The sequence below is a fragment of the Bufo gargarizans genome, chromosome 1 (genome assembly GCF_014858855.1).
Source record: "Bufo gargarizans isolate SCDJY-AF-19 chromosome 1, ASM1485885v1, whole genome shotgun sequence".
Classification (NCBI taxonomy): domain Eukaryota; kingdom Metazoa; phylum Chordata; class Amphibia; order Anura; family Bufonidae; genus Bufo; species Bufo gargarizans.
Window position 1 is genome coordinate 721,703,151 of NC_058080.1, and position 27,465 is coordinate 721,730,615.

General features: G+C 41.7%; 1 protein-coding gene across 14 annotated transcripts in view; it reads left to right on the top strand.

The window, feature by feature from the left end:
• The window catches only part of TCF4 (transcription factor 4), a 374,657-nt gene that overhangs the window by 301,393 nt on the left and 45,799 nt on the right, over nucleotides 1–27,465 (top strand). For all 14 annotated transcript variants that reach the window (XM_044276370.1, XM_044276361.1, XM_044276362.1 and 11 more), the window contains 3 exons: nucleotides 17,274–17,379; nucleotides 19,043–19,173; nucleotides 21,471–21,603. In XM_044276370.1, the coding sequence (XP_044132305.1) occupies nucleotides 17,274–17,379; nucleotides 19,043–19,173; nucleotides 21,471–21,603 (370 nt within the window). The remainder of the gene's footprint in view (nucleotides 1–17,273; nucleotides 17,380–19,042; nucleotides 19,174–21,470; nucleotides 21,604–27,465) is intronic.

Consider the following 27,465-nt stretch of genomic DNA (forward strand, 5'->3'; position numbering starts at 1 on the left):
TCTTCACTTGTTTAATGTTCCCCAAACAAACATGGTATTGATCACGTCATGTTTGATGGCGGCAGCGCTCCAAGACAGAAAGCAGAATATATAGAAAAATAAACTCCGCTCTTTTTTTCTCTCGAAGCCTTGGGATGACATCACAGCGTTTCTGCTCCTCTGCTGACTATGGGAGTATTTTTCTACGCTCCCATCTGGAAGATATTTCCATATACTCATCTGGATATTAACCCCCTGGGAGCCTGTTATGAAGGTTGTGTCACCCAGCTTTCCTACAATCCTGATTAGTAAATCTGTCCTAGTTCTGGAGAAATTCAGCATTCTGAATCTGACAACCCAATAGGATCTGAAACGGAGGGCACTAGTTGTCGGAAATGGAAATGACTATAGTATAGTGAAAAGGAGTTTGTCACCTTATTTCTACTGCTGAGATTATAAGAAGGAGATGTTGTTTGAGCTACAGATGTAGCAGAGCTGAACCTGTCATTTAAAGGGAACCTGTCGGCGTTTCATAAAAAAGCATCTATGAAATATTTATGATATTGTGCTTCAGGGGGCGCTATTGCACCTGAGGAAAGGTACTTCAAACTTGTGTTTGGGCCTCTGTTCAAAAGTATGTATCATATGCTAATTATACAACCTAATGGACTGATTGGATAAGAGACACCACATGGTTGATGGCGTCTGAATTGGGTGTTACCAATGGGAAGGGGGTGTCCTTACACGCTCTCATACTGTCCAGTCAGTGCTGAAGGGGCAGGGACATGCCTCTTCGACAAGGGGGAATGGTAACACCCAGCTGTCAATTTATTCATACATTTCCAGGAGGAATAACAGTGGGACGACCCAACACGTGCTCCAGAATTGTAATTTTATGGGGAATACATGTATTTACTACAACAGGCACGTCAGGAGAGCGGGCAGGTCTTTTGTAAGTGCTCAGGCATTGTATGATACAGCAGCATATATTGCAGTGCCAAACTCAGCTATGCTACATCTCAGCTCGACAAACTCAGCTATGCTACATCTCCGCTCAACAAACTCAGCTATGCTACATCTCAGCTCGACAAACTCAGCTATGCTACATCTCAGCTCGACAAACTCAGCAATGCTACATCTCAGCTCGACAAACTCAGCTATGCTACATCTCAGCAAACTCAGCTAGGCCACATCTCAGCTCGACAAACTCTGCTATGCTATATCTCAGCTCAACAAACTCAGCCATGCTACATCTCAGCTCGACAAACTCAGCTATGCTACATCTCAGCTCGACAAACTCAGCTATGCTACATCTCAGCTCGACAAACTCAGCTATGCTAGATCTCAGCTCGACAAACTCAGCTGTGCTACATCTCAGCTCGACAAACTCATCCATGCTACATCTGTATCCGCAGCCATTTGTCCTGTCATTGATCTGACGCTTTCAAGCCTGTAAATGTAAAAAATTGGTGTTCCAGGATCAGAGGGTTCATGTCGAGGGTTGGGGGCTCCAGCCAGCTTGCACGTGATGCTGGGAGTTGTAGTTCTACGCTTCCAAGCGGGACAAGTTTGTTTATTTAAAGGGATTATTAAAACATGGCTGCGCACTTCCAGAAACAGCGCCGCACCTATCCGAAGGTTATGTCTAGTATTGCAGCTCAGCTCCGTTGTGAAGTGAACGGGGGCTGACCTGCAGTACCACTTACAACCTGCGAGCCGGTGGGGCACTGATTTTTTTTAGAAGAAAGCAGCCATGTTTTTGCAATATTTGGAATCATTGATATCCCCTCCCAAGTCCCACGCGTATTATTGCGACCGATCACGGAGGAGCTAACCTGTGACGATCACCCCCCCCCCCCCCTATTATATTTGCTTTGAGTATGTCTTTGCGCCCAGGATCGAGCATAGCGAATAAACTCAACCATAAGGCTAGGTCTACTCGCACCAATGTCGCGCGCCAATTTTTATAATGATAGGCTATGGTGTAGCGCAGCGACTGCGACGCGACAGTCGCAAAAAATCCATTCAAGATGGATTTTTTTTCACGACTGTCGTGTTTCAGTCGCAGCATGTCGCAGTAGACTATCATTATAAAAATTGTCGGGCGACAAATGTTGCTGTGAAGAGATTGCTAGCTCCTGGGGTCAGAACAAGCTTCATTTCCACTCGCTTCTTAGATTTTGTGACAAGTTGGCAGTTTCCGAATGCGCGCCTTCCACCTGTACCCCGCTCCCTCCCCACCCCTTTTTTTTTGGCCAGGCATTTTTATTAGCCCCCATTGACCTCTCACATGGCGTTACCCCCCAGGGGGCTGACATGTGGCGGAGATGGCGCCCCCCCCCCCCCATTACAGGTGGTTATTGTAGTCCTGTGCACTTGTTTTTCACGGTGCACCATGCACTTAGGGGCTCAGTCTCATCTTACTAGGGGAGGGATGCTGGTGTGCTCTGTCATATGGTCTCCATTAGGATGCGATGGCGAGGCCAGGCCCTGGGCCTTTTGCATGCTTGTCCTATGAGAAAGATCTGGAAGGGCCGACATCTGGTTTTGATTTTTGCAATTGCAGGTTGATAGAATAAACGCAGCTCAGAGGTGGGTGGGTTTTCCTTCCGGCCCTATCCATGCTGGTCTGGTAATGCACTTCACGTGAGGGGCTGCTCTTTTCATCATCCCCTTCCTCCCCCCCCCACCCCCAAAGTCCTCCTTTAACCATTGCCAGCAACATGTGGCTCATATTAGGGACCTGCCCGTAACTACTGTGGTCTATAGAGCTGCAAACCTCCAATAGGTCAGCCCAGGAAACAGGCCTTGACCCTAACACATATCAAAGGGAATATGTACAAATTGACCCCCCCCCCCCCCCCCAAAAAAAAAATGCAAGAGAAAATCACAAAAATGTGTCAAATATGCACAGATGCAAAAACATTGCACACGCACCAATAGACGGCATATGAGATGGAGCTGAGCAGCTTTTGCTGTTTGAAAAGTGGCAAAGTGATTTCTTATTTTTTTGGAGGGGGGTGCATGCAATGAGAATCATTGAGAATATATATATATTATATATAGTATATATATATATATATATATTTATATATATATGTTCTTAATGATAAGAATAAACTGTGTGCAAACACTGAACAAGCAGGGGGTGCAGGAAAATTCCAAAAGGCAAGTATGGATAAAAGGAGGCTCTACCACCATATGGGCATGGCACCAAATAACATATATCTTTGTCCAGAGGCAATGCATTTACGGGTGGCGATATCCGCCTAATATAACGTCCTATGGTGCCGCTACTGTATCTCCAGAGGTATACGGAGGTACGCTAATACCCCATGCGCCTCTATAAGTAATTGGAGGGCTGAAATTAACAGGCCAGAGCAGGAACCGAGGCCTCAGCACCGAATCCGCAAAAGGGTGCGTGATCGTGACGAGCCCTGATAGAAATAATTATAGTATGTGCTGCCACCTTGAGGCCAAATTACCATAAAAAAAACCATTACAAACTAGTGATAGATTTTCTGTACGACGACCAATAAATATAGCTTTGTCTTAAAGCCGCAGTGAATGATCGGGGTCTTTAGCCAGGCACATCCAGAGTTAACCGCAGCTGCAGCGAGGGAGCCTCGTGTAGATCTGTCACCCCGCCATGCAGCATGGTGTTAAAATCAAACCAGGCACCAAACAATTAAAAATAAAGCGCTAATTGTTTACATCCTAAAAAAAAGAGGACACAATGTTAATAAGGTTAATGCGGCATTATTAGCAGCGCGCACTAGGTCCTAGTTTGCTTACAAAACAAGGTGCCGCAGGGGGCGCCCGGATGGCGTTATCTCATTACTTTTACACCGCTGGAAAGGAAAACGTTCGTGCCTGGGGATCAGCCGCAGCATCGCGCAATTTACAGACTCGTGTCGTCGCCAGCCGCGTTGCTCATCTGGACGGGGCCGCATGAGGTTCTGCGGGGTGGGAATGAGAGACCCCACCGTGGTGCACTCACTCGATATCCAAATGGTATGCCATACCTGTGTATGGCACATGGCGGTCTTCTGACAGACCCCACTGGGAAACGTATTCTGTGTATAAACCTTATAGTTTTAAAGGGCTGGTTCACAAAATCCTTTTTAAATTTATTTTATGGGCATCTCCTGGTGGTTGAAATCTCCAGCGATCGGCTGTGTCGGGAAGCTAGGAGCAAGTGTGTGATTTCGCTGCAGCGCCACCACAGGGGAAATGATGTATTACACTGTGCACTTTGAAATTAAAGGGCAATGCGTGGACAGGAACAGATGACACCCTTTTTTTTTTTTTTAGCAACTCTGTGCTCTGCCTAAAGGGGGGCCCAACCCAAACACACACACACACACACTCTTACAGGGGTGGACTGGGAGCTTAAAGTGGCCCTGGAGAAAAGCTAAAAGGGGTCCCATGTTGTAGGCGGGTCCAAATTAACAGAAGATGGGGCAACACAAGTAGGCAGGGACAACAGAAGTAGGCGGGCCAGCAATACTATAGGGCAGCAAAAATACCGCCCCAGCAGAACCAAATACCACAGTGCAGCACAAAATACTGCCACCCCCGCTGCAGTATTCCTCTGTATCCACCATAATGAGGATTATTATGTATCTAGCCGGCGGCCATGAGGGGCCCTAGGCATCAGGCCACCGGGAAATTTCCCTGTAGGGTCTATGGTCAGTCCTCCCCACACTCTTAACTCAGAATGACATTTTAAAGCAATCTGGACCCTTGATATTTGCTCCTTGAATCATTTTTCCCAACGATTCATTTATGTTTGAGAATCCTCTTTTTTTTTTTTTTTTTTTTGATGGATCCCTTACAGGATCTCCCACTGTTGAGATCTCCCAGCGATCAACTGTGTTGGGAAACTGGCAGGAAGTGTGCAGTTTCCCTGCAGCACCACCACAGGTGAAATGATGCATTACAGATCAATGTGCATTTTCAAATCAATTGGATGTCCCTGCAATGCATAGTCCTCCAACGCAGGATACACTTTGGCTGAATGATGAACCCCACCACCTCTCTTAACTCAGAATGCCCTAATAGGGTGTATACAATAGGGTTTTCTCAATCAGAAAACAATTTTAAGCAATCTATGTGTATTATGGTTTGACTGGAAAGCATGGACTTTCAGTGGCCTCAGTCTGTTAAAACCCTATATTTTTAAAGGGTTTGTTTTTGATGGGCCTCTTACAGGATGTCCCTCTGTTCAGACCTCCAGCGCTCAACTGTGTCAGGAAGCCAACAGTAAGGGTTCGATTACCCTGCAGCACCACCAGAGGGCAATTGAGGTATTACACTGTGCGCATTGAAATCAATGAGCTGTAAAATGATATGTATCCCATGCCGGTAGTTCTGTCCCTAATGCAACCCGCCCCTTTCCTCCACATTTTCATGCAAGTCCATTGAACATTCTTAAAGGGGTTGTCCAGAAGAAATCCTCACCAGCTGTCATGGCCAGTCAGGGCTTACTATTCAATTCATAGTGGGCATTGACATGCTGGGTTATACATTGGCTAATATCTGGGGATCCTGAACAAGAGCTTCTAACAGGAGTTAAATAAATGGGGTCTATAAAGTGCATGGCTTCTTTAAATTGGTTGTCCAGGATTAGAAAAATAAGGCACCACCACTGTCCGCAAGTTGTGAGTGGTATTGCAGTTCAGCCCTAGTCACTTCAATGGAACTGAGCTGCAATACTACAGTGTGTTGACATGTAGCTACAGCCATAGGCTGTATTATGGTTCCAGATCGGGACTGTATGCATACAGGGCTGTATTTGCAATTGGGCACTAAAGGGCACGTGCCTAACTCTAACTACAGCCCTGTATACATAGTGTCTAGATCGGTATAATACTATATTTCATTTTAGGGGGGTTGCAGGAAACCCTTTGTGTAGATACAATATACTGTATGCCTACAACAATACGCCCGCTGTGCAGCCCTCTCCTAATAGCCGGGATGCCACGACTCCTGTATTTGTCCTAACGGTATGCGCTCTGTTATGTTTGCTCATATCTGGTAAATGAATACAGTTAATCGCATTTGGATGGGAGATTGTCTTACTTGGCAAGATGTCGGTGGGAACTTTATCCACCTGTTTATTACACCCTCAGCAAGCGGCCGGTGCCAAGACTGCCTGGTAGTATCTGCAGTTTTTAGAAACAATCTGTATTTCGATCTCTGTGTACATCCCTTCCTTGCTCTTTGCCCACTCTTTGCAATATGTCAAAGAAAGGATGATTATATTGTTATAATGAACTGGAATATAATTGGTTGTCAGGGGCAGCATCGCTATTCTACAGCGCACCAGTTTTTTAAATACGACCCGCATGGAGCTTTCATAATGTACTACTTGGAAGATGTACACGAATGCACAAGCCTGTAGAATTTAGCGCCCCCTACGGCTCGGTCTTCTGACAGCTTCCTCCTCTAGAAGCGTAATTTTCCATATACATTGTATGGCAGGGATAACATATAGGGCGCTATTCTGGCAGTCTCCTGGTATTCATCCTTTCACCCCTGTGCAGGAATCTGGACTCCGACTGCAGGGGAACCACCAGGCTGCTACTTCATGGAGTAGTCTCTGTTTGGTTGACAGCTGACCCACGGAGGTCAAGAGACACCAATGTAGAGCACTGCGGGATCAGGCAAAACAATAATCTGGGACAGGCCGAGGACAGGGCAGGCAGAGTATGTGAAAAATTGTAAAAAGACCGACGTTAATGCAGGCACCCTTGGTCAGTACAGAGATCAGGCAGAGCTTAGGTCAAGCAGCAAAGGGTCAAATCCGGTAAAAAGGCAGAAGTTGATATACAGGCAGACAAACATAAATCTTAGCAGGTACTAACAGGCTAGAAGCTATTGCTCAGGCACCCTCTCATAGGGAAGGGAGCCTAAAGTACCCGCAAGTGGCTGGCTAGACATTTGCTGGGGAGGATTAGGGCATGTTTGCTGGCCCTTAAAGAACCAGGATGGAAGAAGGTGTGCGTGCCCTACGGGCAGAGGAGGTGGGGCCTTGCCAGCAAGAAGCAGACCACAGCCTATGTGGAGGGGCAGAGCAACCTTGGCGAGCCAAAGAGAGTAAGAGGAGCAGTGGCCAAATCGAATTTTAAGACATGCTCTCACCTCAACCCATGTGCAGCTTTCATAATAGCCAATTCGAAACCTTTCTTATCAATCTAGGCCATAACTTCCCTTTTCATCACAAAAGTATCTGCCAGAGATGATGACTAGCACTGACCATAAGAGACATGAACAAACAACGGTCTTAACAAGTTAACCAATTACCTGCTTTATGTATGATTCAGTTGTTTTTTAGTCTTTAAGATCATGCTGGGACTTCTTGCTGAGAGAGGGGAGAAAGAGCTGCCGTGATAATTCCTTTTAAATTTTCATCTCTTAGAGATGAGAGATCTAGCTAAAGTAAAGCTGATGTAATAAGTAGTGAAATTATACTAAACTAAAAAATAGTTTTCACTTCAAATGATTAGTTACATGGAAGTTGTACACTGGCAGAAGAATTATCATGAAGTGGTTGTCCTGTCAATCAGTGCTATCACAGAATCTCCCAGGGAGAGATACCCAGCATAACACCTCTCACCTGGACCAGATATGTAATGAGTGCATGTTGTGAGAGATGTTCAGTCAGGTGTAATATAATCAATTCCAAGCATATTTAAGCAAGGCCAACTTTCTCGGAATTTTGGCAGTCGCTTGTTTTCTTAACACAGCAAATCAAATGTAACTCACTGACAAAGATAACAAACCTGCCAACTTCATGTACACAATTATCATCCGACGGGAAGATTCCAGGTGTTTCCATGGATACGCTTTTTTTTTGTCAAAAACCATAGAGGACCATGGTGTCCACCGGTGAGACGTAATTCAATGCAGAATTACTCTGTGATTGAGCAGTTGTTGTTATAGCGTGAGCTTTTAAATCTTTTTTTTTAACTTTTATATGTTATTGTGCTATTTTTATTTTATTTTTTTCTTTTATTTCATTTTTGTGGCATAATTGAATTACTTTAATGCCATCGCTACAGGGCAGCTATTATAAGGCTTCGTCTCTAAAACTTTAATCTCTAAATATTTTTTTTTTTTTTTACATTGCCTTACTCTATTGTGCCATCTGTACAGAAGAGCAGTTTTTTTTTTTTTTTTTTTTTTTTTTAAGAGTGCATTTTTAACCCCATGCATATTTTACATGATGGCAGACACATCATCCGAGATTAGAAAAAGGTGTGTTAACCTGCAGTAAAAGTGGGAAGATGGAATAGCAATGGCAGGATCAGACTACAATTGGGGTATGCTTGTAGTCTGTAGCCACGGAAGCACATATGTGTGCCTAGGAGCTGGGTTCTCAAAACAGTTAATTAAAAAAGTTGCATGAGAACAATTGACAGTACATATCATGCTACATTTCCTGGTTTTGTGCACTCCTGGCCGGTTCCCCTCCTTAACGTCAAGCGACTGTGCATAGTAGGCAAGAATTGTGTATAGTACCCCTTCAGGAGAAGTCAAGGGGTACATAGTTATTGATAAATATGTGGACATGTCAGGCAGTGGAGATGCTATAAGGGTTGAAGACTTTGCAGATGCTCAAGAGTTCTGATGTCTGAAGGGGACAAATGCCCCATTGCCACCTAGGCAGCATCACCAATAGTACTTTGGTCTCATTCTGGTCGCCTTAGTGGAAGTTGGGAAAGGCTGAAATTTGGAGCTTACTTCTGTCTTACAGTTCTGTCCTTCAAGCCAAGGTCCATGGGCTGAAGGTCCAACTAGGTGACCCAAGCAAGCAATCCATTTGGAGTAATAAGTTGACCACAATGATGTTTTAGGCAATGTCCAAAGGGAACAGTATGGTTGTATTGAAGCAACTGGAGATAAGTAGCTGCTGGATAAAGATGGTGGAGCTTATCTCCACAATAGAAATGGACAAGAAAATCTAACCTAAAAAATGTTGGTTATGGTGCTTACAGAGGTGGCCCCCATAGCCAATCTCAAATTCGGCAAGGATAGAGTTACAGCAAGTTCACCTTCCTGTAGGCGAGAAGGGTGGACCTTTGGGCCATTTTTTGATGGCCTTCCCAAGTTCACATTGGAAGGAGCTGGAGTCCCTACATCCATAGATCCCGTGTTAGCAGTTGTCTGTATGGTATGCATGCCCAGTGAGAATTTGTCCAGCTGCAAAAAATCCACTATCCGATGACCCAAGCTCATGTAGATCATCTCCGGTCATTATTATTAACCATCTAGATGATGATGAATTTATTATAAGACATGGAGATGGGAGGTTAGGGGCCACACGTGCATAGACGTGGGGGTCACTTGCCTGAAACAGCCATACCATTATCCCAAACTCTTTTTTTTTTAAGACCCGTAGCAGCTTTTTCTAATCACGGTTCTGCCCACGTTCTCAACCGGTGGGAGAAATGCTATTTCTGGAAAACAAGAACACCCACTTGTCTTTGTGCCTCTTAATTAACATTATTGCCATGCATAATGGAGTTATTACACTCTGAGAGCGGGTGGCCTCTTTAAGGCAACAATTATTTGTCTCAAGGAGCCTTTCCCTCAAAAAAAAGAAAATTCACCGCTAAATATAAATTCTTCAGTCATCATCTTCTTTCCAGTTCCCGATAACTTACTGCTCGTCACCCGACCCTGAATTCTGCCTAGTTCTGCCATAGTGAATCCCTTAGACCTACAGTTTTGGTGGTGTTCCTAAGGTAATAGGTCTGGGTTTAAAATGGCAAAATATTGAGAGTATGCTGGTTGTCACCCAGAATGCAATACCATTGAGCCTTCTAATGACAAACTTAGCTCTGCTGCATCTGTACATGTCCACTTGTATTCGATAATCCGGCCATCTCCAACCTGTGTCTCTCCAGCTGTTGCAAGACTATAACTCCCAACATATCCTGCATGAAAATAGGAGGTAGGCCATGAGATATGTTGGGAAACAGTAGATACCGGGGAGAATTAACACTTTCATTCCTATATTTCCTCGCTCCTTGCAGAGCAGGTATTCTTAGTCTGCATATCCCATGGCAGATAATCCCAAACAACCCCTAACATGGGACTGTTTTACCTTTCTGTAATCTTTATGTACTTTACATAATGATATGACTGATGATTACGGATTGCTTTATAAATCTCTGCAGCCACGTTACGATATTCAGGTGCGGCAGAGTTTGTCACATGTAGTAGAGGTTCTGAAGTTTCTTTGACATACGTAGCCTCCACAGAAATCAATGGAAAGTTACAGTATATGTTTAAAAGCACAAAAGACGGAAATCCTAAATTTGGTGTGAACTGAGTCATAGGTCTCAGGCACACGACCCTACGGATCTGTAATTTGGTACCTAGCGAAATCTATGGGCCCTTACTCTACCTCTGCGTACACGTAATTTCATAAGGGTAAGGCGCCATACGACATCAGACCCCACCGACAGGCTCTACACACACATCACTGCTGTGCTATATGAGGTGCTGTGCTATCAGCTGATTATAGGGGTCCGCCATTACCTCATTGGTGACCTTATTGTGTGTTTTGCGAGAGCAGGGACCATGAAGAGCGGCTCCCACTCTGCGTGACTACTAGTGTCCGAAGCCATATGAAGGGATCCTAAAGGATTAGAAAAACATGGCAAGAGATGCAATTTAAATTAACTTCTAGATGGTATAAGACTCCAGTCTTATTAAATAGAATAGATCAAAACATTTCTAATCTATGCTGGCGCTGTGGAGCTGGGACTGGAGATTATACTCACATTTGGTTTAACTGCCCCCGAATCTCACCCTTCTGGAAAGAGCTTAATAACATCATTAATGAAGTGTTTGGGGTTAACATCAAGCTTTCCATTAACCTAGTGTTATTTAACTTACATGATGTCCATCAATCATCTGTGAAATCAGAGTTATGCTCATACTTCCTTAGCATCGCTAAGATATTGATTCCGAGGAAGTGGTTACAAACTGACCCACCCACTATACGAGAATGGCTCACTGAGCTGCAGAAAATTCAAGGTTATGAAAGAAGGAGATGGCGTATTCTACTCAAGCCCGCAAAATTTGAGAAAATATGGAGCAAGTGGACCGTTTATCTAACTCCCGCTAAGGCACTCCAACTGTTTGGACTTTAACTAAGATTAGTTAACTTGCTTTTCTTTTTTCTTTTCCTTTTTTTGGGTAACATGCATTGTAATTTACAATGGAACATTACTTATGTTTTTCAACATCATCAATACTATGCTTAGTTTATGGATCTTCTCGCAATATGAGAATTAATATTGGGTTTCTGACTGGTACTTACTCCTCATTCCCTCCTTTCCTACCTTTACCCCCCCCTTTCTCCCTCCATTCCCCTTCCCCTACCTTCCACTGTCCCACCACTCAACCGAGTTTCTTCTTACTCCCCGTTTATTTCAGAAAGTGGTGATTTGCATTACTGTCTTTAATGCGGTTCTATGTGTATTGAGAGTGAGGTAACTCTCATACTTCACACTTGATATCTAATTTCTTCACAAAATAATAAAAAAAAAAAGAATTTACAAGAAAAACATGGCAGCTTTCTTCAAAAACCAGTGCCACACTCGCATAGTTGCAAAAAGTCCTGGATTTGCAGGAACTGTCACTAATTTTCAGAGGCAGTCTCTGCAAATTTGAGCTGTCCCCCTCCCTTACATAAGCCTCACCCATAAGTGAGTAGTCTATACCCATTTGGGGGGCATTCCCAAGGGTGCACCTGTCCATGATTTGTGTCTGATATTGCAGCTCAGCTTCATTGAAGGGAATGGGAATGAGCTGCAATACCCCATATAACCTGTGGACAGGTGTGGTGCTGTTTGTGGACAGTTCATTTTACGGACAGTTTTAAGTGGTTCCTATGGTCCCGTTTTATTGCCATGATATGGAAGCTGAAATGCTTCATAGAGTTATACCCCATGTTTAACAGCAGCCATAAAGTTGTACTGTATCCTGTTTCATAGAGATGATTACACAGGTGCACATTTCTGCCACTTTAGGCCTCAATATAAGGGCCAATTTCTGAAAGCTGCCTTTGTTTCCCATAGCAACCAATCACAGCGCAGCTCTCATTTCATATTCTGCTCTTCAGAAATGAAAGCTGCACTGTGATTGGTTGCCATGGGCAGCAAAGGCAGCTTTTCATTTTACACAGCTTAAATCTGCCCCACAGTTACCATAGGAACCACTCAAATCGCTTTTTATAATGGTTATCCTACACGGGGGAAGCAAAAGCAGCTTATCTCATTGGTTGCTAGGGGCAACTAACACAATGTTTTTGGACATTTTTGGACGCAGTCACCTTTCGATCTCTCCTATTGCTTTCACTGTCAGTTGTTTTTTTTGTTTTGTTTTTTCACATGAGACCAAAGAAATGTTTGGGAAGTGAAATTCTGTCTTTTTTTTTCTGGCCAACAGGATAATGTCCAGACAATTAGTCACAGAAAATTGATTTACTTAAAATAAAAAGCCAGTCTATTCTTTCATGATTTCATGATATGGAGGTAGAGGAAGTTGTGGCCTATTGTGCTTATTAGCGGGCTGCCAGATGTACTACATTTTTGTTTTAATTTAAATATTTTTGGGGATATTTCATATCCTCCAAAATTTATCAGAATCTCATGGTCAGAAGAGATATTTTTAAAAAATCTCCTATTGATGTATGCACGTCCATTCCGGTCAGTGCATTTGTGGTGGAGTTTTTATAACAATTTCATATCATATAAAAATATATATTTCACGCTTATTTGATTTGTTCTGTTGATTTTGAAGTTTTTTTGTTTTATTTTTGCAAACAATTTTACTGGATGCTTCATTTTATTCATTAAGTAGTCTCATACCCTGCAAGTGACTCAATGGGAAAGAAAAGTGGCTTAGAGAGTCAAAAGGAAAGAAATGAAAAAAATAAAATAGAATAAAATAATAGTAATAATATTATGTGGCTTTTGCAGCAGTTTTGTGGTGATCAATCATTTTATGTTCCCACATGATATTTTTTATGCATTTTTCTGTCATAAAAAATAAAATAAAAAAATGCAGCCCTGACTGTGAATGAATTGAATTCAAAAAGTAGCAAGGAAATTAGGCCTAAATGGACAACTTTTGGCTTAAAAATATAAACAAAAGCCTGTATTTCACATGTAATATAGGCTCACTGTCATCTATAAGAAATTTTTACTAAATAAAAAAAAAACTAATGTGAGAAAATATCACAACTTTGTCTCAGTCCCATAGCATATGCACCCAAAAATTGCTTGCGAGATTATGTAGCACGTCTCTTCGTCTTGGCACATTCGCGTCACTTACAGAAACTTAAATAGGTTGCTAATATTTTTCGTTATGTCACTCAATGACCCCAATTTAATTTTAAAAATATATATTTAAGACGATATGCAAGATGGTCTTAAATGGCTTTACACCAGGTACAGGCGCCATGTTTAAATTCCAGATGCAGACATTTTTTATATTTCCGAAAACGTCTTCCATAGACCATTATTGTAGTCGAATCCGCACAGAGATTCATTCGCCTACGAGTACGCGGTAGCAACATTGCGCCGTCGTGATATGTGTTCCTATAAAGAATTAATCATTTCTATGTGTTCATCACCGCAATAGGGGAATATTTTATTTTTAACCTTTTCATGCCGACCAGGCCCCGGCGCTCGCGACTCGCTGCCAAGTGCTTTACCACTGCCCCCCCCCCATCCCCCCAGGCGCTGAACTGGTTAATGTTGCAGATGTCTTTTTATTGGTGGAATTTTCCCCTTCATTTTGCTGTGACAAGCGAATGTCAGAGTAGGCAGCCTGCCAATTCTGTGATCTGCTGCCTGCTTCAAAATGGAGGCAGGAGGGTATCCATTTTCATCACCGAGATGACAGCGCCTCAGTCTTCTGACCATCTGGAAAGAGGAGCGTTCTAAAAAGGAAGAAAAAAAAAGATTGGGAAAGAAAACAGGACTTAAAAAAAAATTGAAAAAAAAATCTAAATAAAAATTACAAGCTTGTGTTTTTGTATATTTTTTTTTCCCTTTCTCCAAACAGAGCAAACTCTTAAACTGAAGCTGTATGAATGCCGACTCTTTGTTGTGCGGCGGGATGTTTATAGACGGTATAAACAAGGCAGAAATGTACTATTTTTATTTAGAAGTGGCTGCAGAATTCTTTGTGTTCTGCTAAAGTAGACAGAAAATGTGTTTCTTTGGCAAGCTTTAAAGGTACGGCACGTAAAATAATTATTTTTTTTTTTCCAAAATATAAATTAAAATTCTCTCCCAGTGCATGCCCTGCATGTTGGTGGTCTCCTTCGAATCCAGGTTTTAATGTCTCTTTTCATGAGGCTTTGAAGGAAACGTTTGGTAGGCGAGTAATATGGTGCTTATTATATTTTAGCCAATTGTTCCACCAGTTCCAAGAATGAAATATTTAATAGGAAGACACCATGAATGCTCCTCTTTATTGACTACATGGGAGTAGACTGGAAAATAAAATAGAATAAAATATAAACCAGTATAAAGCCACTCTTGAATGGAGCTAATCCCAAATGATTATGCAGATATGAATGATTGAATTGTTCCGGCAGCCTACGCAAAAAGTTAAGGCAGCCAGGAGGTAGTGTTTAAGAGAATTCGGCTGTTGGGGCTTTTTTTTATGATTACTGGCCATAAACTTAGCAAGTAGCAATATAGCGTATTAAAATGAGTAAAAAGCAGAGTTGTGGGAATTAGAGAACAACCCAATCCACTGATATCAAGGTAAAAGAAGCAGTAAAAATTCTTAGTTACATAGTACTGGCCCCTATGTACAAGAATATAACTACTATAATACTGCCTCCTATGTACAAGAATATAACTACTATAATACTACCTCCTATGTACAAGAATATAACTACTATAATACTGCCTCCTATGTACAAGAATATAACTACTATAATACTGCCCCTATGTACAAGAATATAACTACTATAATACTGCCTCCTATGTACAAGAATATAACTACTATAATACTGCTCCTATGTACACGTATATAACTACTGTAATACTGCCTTCTATGTACAAGAATATAACTACTATAATACTGCTTCCTATGTACAAGAATATAACTACTATAATACTGCCTCCTATGTACAAGAATATAACTAATGTAATACTGCCTCCTATGTGCAAGAATATAACTACTATAATACTGCTCCTATGTACACGTATATAACTACTGTAATACTGCCTTCTATGTACAAGAATATAACTACTATAATACTGCTTCCTATGTACAAGAATATAACTACTATAATACTGCCTCCTATGTACAAGAATATAACTAATGTAATACTGCCTCCTATGTGCAAGAATATAACTACTGTAATACTGCTCCTATGTACAAGAATATAACTACTATAATACTGCCTTCTATGTATAAGAATATAACTATTATAATGCTGCTCCTATATACAAGAATATAACTACTATAATACTGTCTCCTTTGTACAAGAATATAACTAATATAATACTGCTCATATGTATAGGAATATAACTACTATAATACTGTCTCCTATGTGCAAGAATATGACTACTATAGTACTGCTCCTATGTACAAGAATATAACTAATATAATACTGCTCCTATGTACAAGAATATAACTACTATAATACTGCCTCCTATGTACAAGAATATAACTACTATAATACTGCTCCTATGTACAAGAATATAACTACTATAATACTGTTTCCTATGTGCAAGAATATAACTACTATAATACTGCTCCTATGTACAAGAATATAACTACTATAATACTGCTCCTATGTACAAGAATAAAACTACTACAATACTGTTTCCTATGTATAAAAATATAACTACTATAGTACTGCTCTTATGTACAAGAATATAACTAATATAATACTGCTCCTATGTACAACAATATAACTATTATAATACTGCTCCTATGTAGAAGAATATAACTACTACAATACTGTCCTCCATGTGCAAGAGTATAACATATAATACTGCCATCTATGGGCCAGTATATGGGTCTGTACAGGATCTTCATCATTTAATGATTATACAATTCACTTTTGGTTACCTGCAGAGCGGCAGTTGTTGTGCATACATGTGCAGAACACAGGGACTCCCGGGGGAACCCTCCACCCGCAGTGATCGTCTGACACTCACAGTATATGATCCATATGATTTGTTAGGGCGCTTCAACCATAAAAGACAGATCATGCTGCTAATAGGCAGTCCTTGGACAGAGAAGTCTGGCCCTAGTTGGCTGTTTCCATCACACTGTCCACTAGGTGGCATGATCCTGTGCAGTGCTCCCCTCTCCAGGCTACCCACCTTGTTAGCAAGGATGGGAAATTGTCCCAATGGTCATTAAAGGGCTTCTCTAGGAATGAAGAAAATGAAAATTCTTAAATATTACTTTATTATAAACATATTCCCAAATACCTTCCATTACTTAAAATGACCCGTTTTGTCTGGGGAGCAATCATTAGGAAAAATAAAATGGCCGCCGTCCTATTAGTACACACAAAATCTGTCCTAATCACACAGCAGGACAAGTTACTTCAGAACACTGAACTAAAGAGTTGCCTCGGCCTCCTCTCTGCTTGTCAGGGATTATGATCCTGAATACAGCTGATAAGATCTTCCGCTGAATCTCTGTAGGGATGGAGCTCATGGGGAGACATGAAGTGCAGAGAGGAGGTAGGGATGTGGGTAATAAGCAGCAGCACTTGTACGCAGTCTCCATTACCACAGCCCCACATTACTGCAGTCTGTCCATTCCTACAGAGATTCAGCTGGAGATCTTATCATCTCAGGGCCATAATCCCTGACAAGCAGAGCAGAGAGGAGGATGAGGCAGCTCTTTAGCTCAGTGCTGTGTGATTAGAACAGGTACAGGTTTGGTTTGCACTAATCGGACGGCGGCCATTTTTATTTCTCCTAATGTTTGCTCCCTAGACAAAACAAGCCATTATATCTAATGAAAGGTATTTGGGAATATATTTATTATAAAGTAATATTTAAGAATTTTTATTTTCTTAATTCCCGGAGAACCTCTTTAAATTGGCCTGGATAGGGAGCCCTTCTGCCGGGAGTGTATAAAGCCAGGACTGTAACGTGGGGCTCATTTTTTTTATTTTCTATGGGGTATCTTCTTGTTTCTATAGGTCACTGATAGTATGGTTATTCTGATCACCTTCTCTATATACTTATGGTTTTATGTTTCTTTTTTTAATCTTTTTTCAGGTTTATGCCCCATCAGCAAGCACTGCCGACTACAATAGGGACTCACCAGGTTATCCATCCTCGAAGCCAGCTTCCAGCACTTTCCCTAGTTCCTTCTTCATGCAAGGTAAAGCAAAAATGACACGTTCTCTATATAGCGCTGACGTAGTCTACAGCGCGGTACATATCACATGGGCAGTTCGCTAGTATCTTACTGTATCCGTCACTCCTCTATTAAGGAGTTTTTCACTGTATAATGAATAGTTTTGACACTTTCTATTATTCTTTGTCTTTCCTTTCTTTACCATTTGCAAGATCTCTGCCATCTGTCAATGAATGGGCACATCCTTGTTTCCATCCACAGGCTGAAAACCCCCTTTATAGCTAATTATTTTCTCCGCCTAGAGAATCCTCATTGATATAATATTTTACCTGCACTGATACATTGTAGCAAACTATCAGGATGGCAGAGAGATTTGTGCTGCTGGTGTAGTACACGAGGAGCACAAATCTCTCTGCCACCCTGATAGTTTGCTACAGTGTGTCGGTGCAGGTAAAATAATTGTCTTTTTCTGTCCTCCTGCCAATTCTGTGATTTTCCAACAGAAGCTTCTGACCCTGAATACCCCAAACTATCACGAGTCATTATTATACTTGCGTCTGCTTACGGTATGTGCTGAGGGGCCCCTTCAGGCACCAGAGCCTAGGCGTGATTGCTACCCTATAGCTGTGCCCCGGCTGTATATGTTTCTGGGACAGCTGAGTGTCAGCTATTCTGGTGTCCATTCTACGTCCTGAATGCCAACCCTGCCTATTAATGCAGCAAGCAGAGTTGCAGAGGGGGTTCAGAGACTTCAGAGTTTGGGGTAGTTGTCACAGATTTTGTTTGGGGGCCCCACACGCTGCAAGTTCCCTCTCTGGAAGAAAAAGCTGTGGGAACTATAATGGTGTCCATATTGGTTGTCACCTAGCTTTTCCAGGACCAGATCTAGCTACAGTAGCATGCAAAAGTTTGGGCACCCCTAGTCAAAATTGCTGTTACTGTGAACAGTCAAGCAAGGTGTAGATGAAATGATCTCCAGAAGGTACAAGCTGAAGGTCTTACCATGGTCCTCATAGTCCCCTGATCTGAACATCATAAAAAATCTGTGAATAGACCTCAAAACAGAAGTGCATGCAAGACGGACCAGATATCTCACAACAGAACTGGAAGACTTCTGCAAGGAAGAATGGAGGAAAATCCCTCAAACAAGAATTGAAAGACGCTTGGCCGGCTAGAAAAAGCATTTACAAGCTGTGATACTTACCAAACGGGGGTCTTACTAGGTACTAACCATGCAGGGTTCCCAAAGTTTTCTTTCAGGCCCTTTTTATTTTTTTATTTTCAAAATGTAAAAAAAAAAAAAAAAAAAAAAGTTTTTGCTTAAAATACAAAAGGAATGTGTCATCTTTAACTTTGTGCCTTTAGAAGATCATTTCATCTACACCTTGCTTAACTGTTCACAGTAGCAGTAATTTTGACCAGGGGTGCCCTAACTTTTGCATGCTACTGTATATAACGGTTGTACAGACTTATCATAACCCGATAGAAGATGAGTGATATACAGTGGCGATAGGAGGCAGCCATATACCTTCTGTAGTGCAGCGTATACAACGGATCCCTGTTTTGTTTTCTATTATTTGTTTTATTGCATATTGTTACATTGTTTCCTCCTGACATTGCTGCGGTCCCTATGCATTTGTCCTTCTTGTAGACGTGTTTCTCATTGGTGACTGTCCTCTATTTTTAGATGGTCACCATAGCAGTGACCCATGGAGTTCGAGTGGAATGAACCAAGCAAGTTATGGAGGGATGTTGGGCAATTCTTCTCATATTCCACAGTCAAGCAGCTACTGCAACTTGCATCCACATGACCGTTTGGTAAGGGGATTTTACCGTATCAAATCACTTCTTCTTTGGAGATGTTCTTCCTGCTCTAGCAGGTGGCCTCTCTGAGCCGAACAGTCCAGAAACCAAGATGTACATGTAAATGGTCTTAAAATGATTTGTAAGTCGGCACTAAGTGCATTGCCTTGTGATCTGAGGTAGTCTGACACCTGCCTCCTGTCTAATCAAAAGTTTAGATGGGGGATGGATAGATAGATACATATGAGGTAGATAGATACATAGATAGATATGACATAGATACTGTAGATATGAGATAGATAGATATAGAGGGATAGATACATAGATAGATATGAGATAGATAGATATAAGATATATAGATATGAGATAGATAGATAGATATGAGATAGATATAGAGGGATAGATAGATATAAGGTAGATAGATATGAGATAGATAGATAGATAGATATGAGATAGATAGGTGATAGATAGATAGATATGAGATAGATAGATAGATATGAGATAGATAGATAGGTGATAGATAGATAGATAGATAGATAGATATGAGATAGATAGATAGGTGATAGATAGATAGATAGATAGATAGGAGATAGATATGAGATAGATAGATATGAGATAGATAGATAGATAGATAGATATGAGCTAGATAGATAGGTGATAGATAGATAGATAGATATGAGATGCAACAACACAGATAGAGCAGCAGCACAGTCAGACGGTGTGAATAGGGTGAAACTCCTCAGGGGAGGCAGGCTTCTCCTCCACTTTAAATTGGACAAAGGCCTCATTGAGAAGGCCGAAACGTTGCCTGGGAAATAAATTGGGTCAACACCCCCTCACGATAATTTGGAGTGCTGCCTCGTTCCTTGGACGTAGATATGAGATAGATAGACAGATAGATTTCTGGAAAAACTACCCAGCCCCATAGACCAACAGATCCTGACCTGGTAAGGGAAATCTGGTTGGAATGCATTATACTTTAGATAATGTGCAGATGCCTCCACATTTCTACCAAGAAGTCTCTACTATCTATGATGACCCGAGGTCTTGGTCTGCATCAAGATAGATGACTAGTTCTAATGTTCTAGATAAGGCCGCCAGGTGAACCATACAGAACCCTGTTTGCAATCTTAAACGTAGCAGAGAGTGAATACTTCTATTCCCTGAAAGGCAGTAGAGGCAAATTAAATGGTCTTATAAAACTGTTAAATCCACAAGATGTACAGCAGGGGAGCACAAACGTAGATTTTAGATTTTACAGTAAAGACTGTTGGATTAGCAAACCACAAACGAAGTGATTTACATGGAATTACATCCATAAACTTGAAGAGAGAAGCAAAGCCTACATTTTCTTTTTTCTCTACCGCAGTCACGAGGATAAATGACTCCCAAACCATCAGGAAGTTTTCACTCTACGCGTCAAGACTACAAATTAATTAAGAACTAGCAAGATCATGGCTTAAAAGGGGTTGCCCACCATGAACAATCCCTTTTACTTAGGCATCCCTATGTCGCACAAGTGAAATCAAAGAACATCTTGAAAATTCCAAGACGTTGGGGGTCTTCTAGAGCAAAAGCTAGTCTTTGCAGTGGCTCTTTGCTCTGATTAGTTGAGGGTTGTCCAAAGGGAGGACAGTCTTTTATCATGACTTAAAGGGTTGTCCACCAATTAAAATGTAAAAATGCAATATAAGACATAGTCGTATAAACTCCTCTTCCTGGTCCTTATGGCACCTAAGGCTTGAAAGTGGCCAAGAAAGGACCTAGAGATCAGGACTCATTGAACTTCTTTACCAGGTAGTCAGTATGGACCCTTGAATCGGGATGCCCGACTGACCCTTGCATGGTGGAGTTGACGTACTTGTTGCTTCACCTTTTATGTCGTCCTCCTCTGTTGAATTCAGTTTAGCAGTTTTTAGGATGTTTCCAACTACTTTTGTGGCAACCTTTGGAAATGCTGCTATGGCGGCCATATTGGTTGTTTCTTAGCCTTCATACAAGAGGACGACTCAAGGACTTATGCTTAATGGAAACAATTTTTCAAAAGCTGGAGGCCTCCTTTAAGTGCTTTTACACGTGTCTGAGATGTTTGCTGAGTGAGATTACCTATTAGCTACCATAATGGATAGCCCAGGGTGGAGAAGAAAAGACATAATGAAGGAAATTGAATGCTTACAAAGAAACTTTCCGCAAGTCGGACGGCGTAGTGAAGACATAAAGGATGTGCTGTGCGTGTACCGTGTTCAGTCATTGTGAATGTGCTCATTATATTAAGAATTGCTGAATCTGGTCCTTGTTTATCATCCTTGCAGAGCTATCAATCACACTCCTCAACGGACATCAATTCTAGTCTTCCTCCAATGTCCACGTTTCACCGGAGCAGCACCAATCACTATAACGCCTCTTCCTGTACGCCGCCTGCCAATGGAACAGAAAGTATTATGAGTAAGTTGCCTCTTTCTTGTACCATAAATTCTTAAAACATTGACATATGTATCACCCAGATGGGATATGCCATAAATTTAGGCCCCCATCTTTTGAGAAAACCCCCCTTCCCCATCTAGCAGTTAGTGTTGATAGAGAGTTGGCGGCCCATGCATGGCTCGCTCCTTTCACTTCTACGGGAATTCTGAAAATAGCCAAGTAAGTGCGCTCAGCTGTTTTTGGAATTTGTCCAGTTTCAAAAACTCATTTTCATGTATCCCTTTAAGGAATTCTAAGTTAAAGGGGTTGGGGGTTGGCCCATCTTGCACTTTGGGGGGGGGGGGGGAATATCACTAGGATATGCCACCAATGTCTGATAGGTGCAGGTTCCTCCACTGGGAGAGGCTCCAAAAGCGAAGGAAAACGGCCTGCTCTCCATTCACTTCTATGGGAGTTCTGAAAAGAGACAAGCGAGAGCACTCTGCAATTTCCAGAACTCCCATAGAAGTGAATAGAGAGTGCACTGTGCAAATGCAGCCACCTCTCCATTGACTTCTATGCGAGTTCCGGAAATAGCCGAGGCAGTGCTCATAGAAGTGAATGGAGGGTGGCTGCGCTTGCGTAGTGCGCTCTCTATCTGGAGATAGGTGCGGTATGCCATCAAAGTGCGAGATGGGCCAACTCTTTTAATACAGTGGAGTCCTTTGTTCAGGATCTCATGGCCAGAGTGGAGAGCAGATACAAAGAGCATCTCTCGCTCTGGAGGACCTGTCCTGTCCTGCATTACACAGACAAGCCATTGATTTGAATGTCTTGTGTAATGCTTAATTTCTCCTGTGGTGGCGCTGCAGAGAAGTTGAACGCTTACTGCCAGGTTTGCCCTCAGATTACAGCTGATCGCAGAGGGTCCCAGCAGGAGGGACAGTTTATGATCAACTTTTTGTCAAGAGAACCTTCTGACAATTAGGGATTGTCCTAAACAGTTCACCCCTTTAAGTTTGTCGATTAGTTCTGGACATCCTAATATGCGATTTTCACAGAGATTACATTTGGCATTTATAGTAGATGTGTTCTAGAAAATGAATGTAAGTTTCAGGCTATGTTCACACTGTTATTAGGGTCTTTCCCGTCAGATTTCCGTTGAAAAAGTAATCTTTACACTTCCAAGTGTTTTGCATTGCTTAAAGGGGTATTCCAGTTGTTACAAGTTCCTGTGATAATGAATGAAGCATGGGTATATGTGCCATAGACTGCGAGGGTTCCACTGGGGAGAGGGGCCATATTCCAAATTGGTCTTGACCCAATTTTAAATAGATGGTGAGAAGATGGACAGTGATGTGCAGAAGGAAATATCCTCAGGTCATGACATAAGCTTAGATGGTGTGTGATGGTGTCAGGCAGCAGCTGGAAGGGGCCTCATTTTCATCTTTGTAGGACATACTTAAAAACATGTATACTGCGTTTATGCGGATATTGCCATGCAGTCTAGAAGAGTAGTTGTTATAATAACGTATACATCACTTTGGTCCTTGATAGTCTGTTTCATTTCCAAGCTGGAAATCTCAATTTACTATGTATCCATAGTCACCATTTTTGCCATCTGTATATTAATTAGGCAAGCGTGACATCAAATTCTTCAAACTTTCCTTCTTCACATAGAAAGTAACCTCACAAGCTTCCAACTGTGAAAACATATTTAGAATTGGACTGTGAGGCTGCTTTCATGCATCTGTTGTAATTGATAACAAATCTCATACTGTTTGCTTTCACTTTGTATCTAGAGCAGTTCCCTGCATAAATCAGTGGTCTCCTTCCACACAGAGACGCTACGAGGGGCCTCTCCACTGCCTCTTCTCTCTCCCTTCCTTCCCTCTTGTCAGGGCTGGGCTTCACCTCCCATCTCTGGGAGAACAGCAGCTCAGAGTCCCTGGAAAGGAAGCTTGTCCCAGGTTTATGTCATAAGTGCCAAGTGCAGGTTCTCATTCCTACTGTTCCTCCATACAAGGATTAAATAGACATTGCTCTACACTATCTTCCGCCTGTTCTTTTTTCTTACTCTCTCTCTCTCTCTCTCTCTCTGTTGTTCTTTGACTGTATTCTTTTATTCTTCTGTCTCTTTCTCTATTCTCTGTTTTTTCTTTTCTTTTCTTCCTTCCGTACTTCTCCCTTTCTTCCTTCCATACTTCTCCCTCACTTTCTTCCTTCCTTGCTTCTCCCTCCCTTTCTTCCGTTCTTGCTTCTTCTTCCCTTTCTTCCTTCCTTTTTTTCCCTTTCTTTCTTTTTCTTTCTTTCTTTCTTTCTTTCTTTCTTTCTCTCCTCTCCTTTCCTCTCCTTTTCCTTCCTTCCTTTTTTTTTCTCTGTCTTGTTCTTTGACTCTATTTTTTTCTGTCTCTTTCTACCTTCTTGTTCTTTCTTTCTTTCTTCCTTCCTTGCTTCTCCTTCCTTTTCTTCTGTTCTTTCTTTCTTCCTTCCTTCCTTTCCTTTCTTTCTTCCTCTCCTTTCTCTTCCTTCCTTTTTTCTCTCTGTCTTGTTCTTTGACTCTATTTTTTTCTGTCTCTTTCTACCTTCTCATTCTTTTTCCGTTCTCTTTCTTTCTTTCTTTCTTTCTTCCTTGCTTCTTCCTCACTTTCTTCCCTCCTTCCTTTCCTTTCCCTTCCTTCCTCCTCTCCTTTCCCTACTTTCAGTTCTTCCTTTCTAGGAATAGACTCCTTTGACAAGGGCAATAGTAACACCCAGTTGTCAGTTTTATTCATACATTTCTAGGAGCAATACCGGCACAAAAAAACTCCAAAATGTTATTTTACAGAGTTTACAAAAATGTACTTTAGGGTGCATTCCCATGACCATATAAATGGATCCGCATACGTTCCACAATTTTGGGTGCCACAAAAGATGCGGACAGTACACCATGTACTGTCCGCATCTGTTGTTCCGTTCCGCGGCCCCACAACAAATATGGAGCATGTCCTATTCTTGTCCATATATGTGGACAAGAATAGGCTTTCTCTTTATAGCTCCGGCCATATGCGGTCTGCAAAATGTGGAACACTTACGGTCGTGTGAATGCACCCTTATACTCAAGAGCAGCATTGACAATCTTTCAGTCTTCAAAACAGGAATTTCACAGCATTCTTTGCTAGATCAGTATTTGCACTAATCTTTACCCTCAGTATTTTTAGGGATGTGTCTGATAACATGCTTGTTGACTGCTCCCAACAGCATCAAGCAGAATTATGAATACAGCTCTAGAAAATAATACAGGGTGCAACTCTATACAAGTAATGCAGTGTAATTACAATATTACTCAATACTGTATTACTCAATATTACTCAATACTGTATGCTGTCTGATAGATACAATATAATAGTTTTGGAAGGATTAAGAAAGTCCTGAATATGCCAAATATTGATAAAATATGTTCTCCTCTTAAACCTGATTTTACAAACACTATGGCAGGAAAAAGTAGATAAAAGCACTTTTGAACCTCAGCGCTCTCTTTTGTCCTCAGATCAATCCACGCTTGGCAATGTAGTTGAGAGCCTCAGGCATTAACATAGCATATGCGGCCTCCAACTAATTGTGTTACGTAATAAATGGCAAGGAGAAGGGTTCAAGGATAGAGCAAATTTGTATCAGGTGATATGAAGGGTGTGAAGTTGGGGAGGAGCCCCTTGGAGTGATGTATTGTTTCGTATCAGAGGTGCAGCACGAGAGAAGACTTCAAATGAAGAAATGAAATGAGAGGAGGGAAGATAATGGATGTGTTTGTGGTTTATTATAAGATGTCAGCATGCTGCTTGTCTACAATTAAGTTAGACTTTATAACGCTCTTCAACTGTGGCGTGCTCAACTCACTTTTTGTGAGTAACAAAATTGCCAATTGTACCAGAGCATGACCCAAGTCACCCCAGGCTCTATCTAAGAACACCCAGAGAGCAGGCCAATCAATTTTTGTTTCCTTAAACTCTTACATTTTTGGTACTTCTTGACCCAGACTGCCCCAGACCATGATTTTGATTTATCATCCATCAGCCCTAACTTGAGCGGAATAGGAGATGTTCATTGCAAACTAAAGTTTTAGGCCTCATGCACACGACCATATTTTGTTTCCGTGTCGGATCCGTTTTTTTTGCGGATAGGATGCGGACCCATTCATTTCAATGGGTCTGCAAAAAACGCGGACAGCACACCAGGTGCTGTCTGCATCAGTATGTCCGTTCCGTTGCTCCGCCAAAAAAATTGTGCATGCCCTATTTTTTTCTAGTTTGTGGACAAGGATAGGCATTATTACAATGGATCCGCAAAAAAAACGGATGCCATACGGAACGTCATCCGTTTTTTTGCGGACCGCAAAACACATACGGTCGTGTGCATGTAGCCTTACACAGAAAGGCCTCATGCACACGACCGTTGTTGTGTCCCGTGTCCGTTGTTCCGTTTTCCGTGATTTTCTGCGGACCCATTGACTTTCAATGGGTCCGTGGAAAATTCGGAAGATGCACCGTTTGTCATCCGCGTCCGTGATCCGTGTTTCCAGTCCGTGAAAAAAATATGACCTGTCCTATTTTTTTCATGGACAACGGCACACAAGATTGTCATCCACGTCTGTGATCCGTGTCCATTTTTTTCTATGATTTGCATGGCAAACTAAACTTTAAAACAAAAACGGACACGGATCACGGAACAACGGAACCCCGGAATACTGTCGTGTGCATGAGGCCAAAGATTAAGAATGGACTTTAGCAAAGGACCATTTTTAAGAAGAAAATGAAAGGGAAACTCTAGTATTATTTAGTTGTTGGCCATATTGGTTAGTAACAGTAGATGACCAGGCTGGTTCTTCATGCTCTATGGAGATTCCAAGTTGTCACTCATGAGTAGAAGTGCTGGAAATACATACTCTGATTGACACCAGATCTTCTAAACTTGACTACTTGGTAGAGGAAAATTGTGGCCTTCTAGTTGCTCTTTTTACATGACCATCCAAAGCCTAATTTTTAAGCCAGAACATTCAACAGTCTGGCCAAGTGATTTCCTACTCGCTGTATTGTGGTATAAAAATTCAAAAACCCAATCAAATGGAGGTGTAACTTGAAACTACAGGGCTCTAAGTAAAATCCATAACAGGACCCACACTTCTATGTATGATTTAAGATACCAGAGTCTTCTTAGATGGCCTTCAAGACCCTTCAGGCAGTATCCCTGCCCTCTGCATTCCCCTGCTGGCCAGGTGGCGCAAGAGTAAACTTTTTTCATTTTCTGATCCATTCCTGGAACTTATCACATGAAGCTTTGTGAATGTTTCCATACTAATGACATCTCAGATTTATTTGCTTTTTCTACAAAATCAAAGTCTGTGAAAGTAACATGACTATTTAGAAACCAATGAAAGGAAATCGTGCTCTCGTGGGTTGCACTAAATCCACAACGGCCTTCATTTATAGCACTCAATCCCTCTATATTACATGCGTAGTAGTCGCGGCCCAGTCTTCAAAAATATTGGGTTGACTATCTACATTTATAGGCTTCTTGAGAGCAATAAACTATCCAAGATGATGTATTATTTTTATTCTGGTCAGCCTCCTCTCTCCTATTTTCTGGCCATTTGCCACCAGCATGAAAGCCCTCTTTAGTCCACTGAAGTTGATTTTATTTGCCGTCATTTACAGTTGCAAAACTTAAAGCATTGCCAGCCGGGCTTTAACATAGTTTTGTCTGTTTTGGTTTACTCCACAGTATGGTTTGTATTAGTCCCGTGATTCCACAGGAATCTCACTCTTTGTAAATGTGCACTTGGTGCGTTAGAAGTTGAGACACCAAAGGCATGTGAGGGGTCCACCATCCATCCATAACATGACAAGTAATTGAACTAGGGGGTGACTT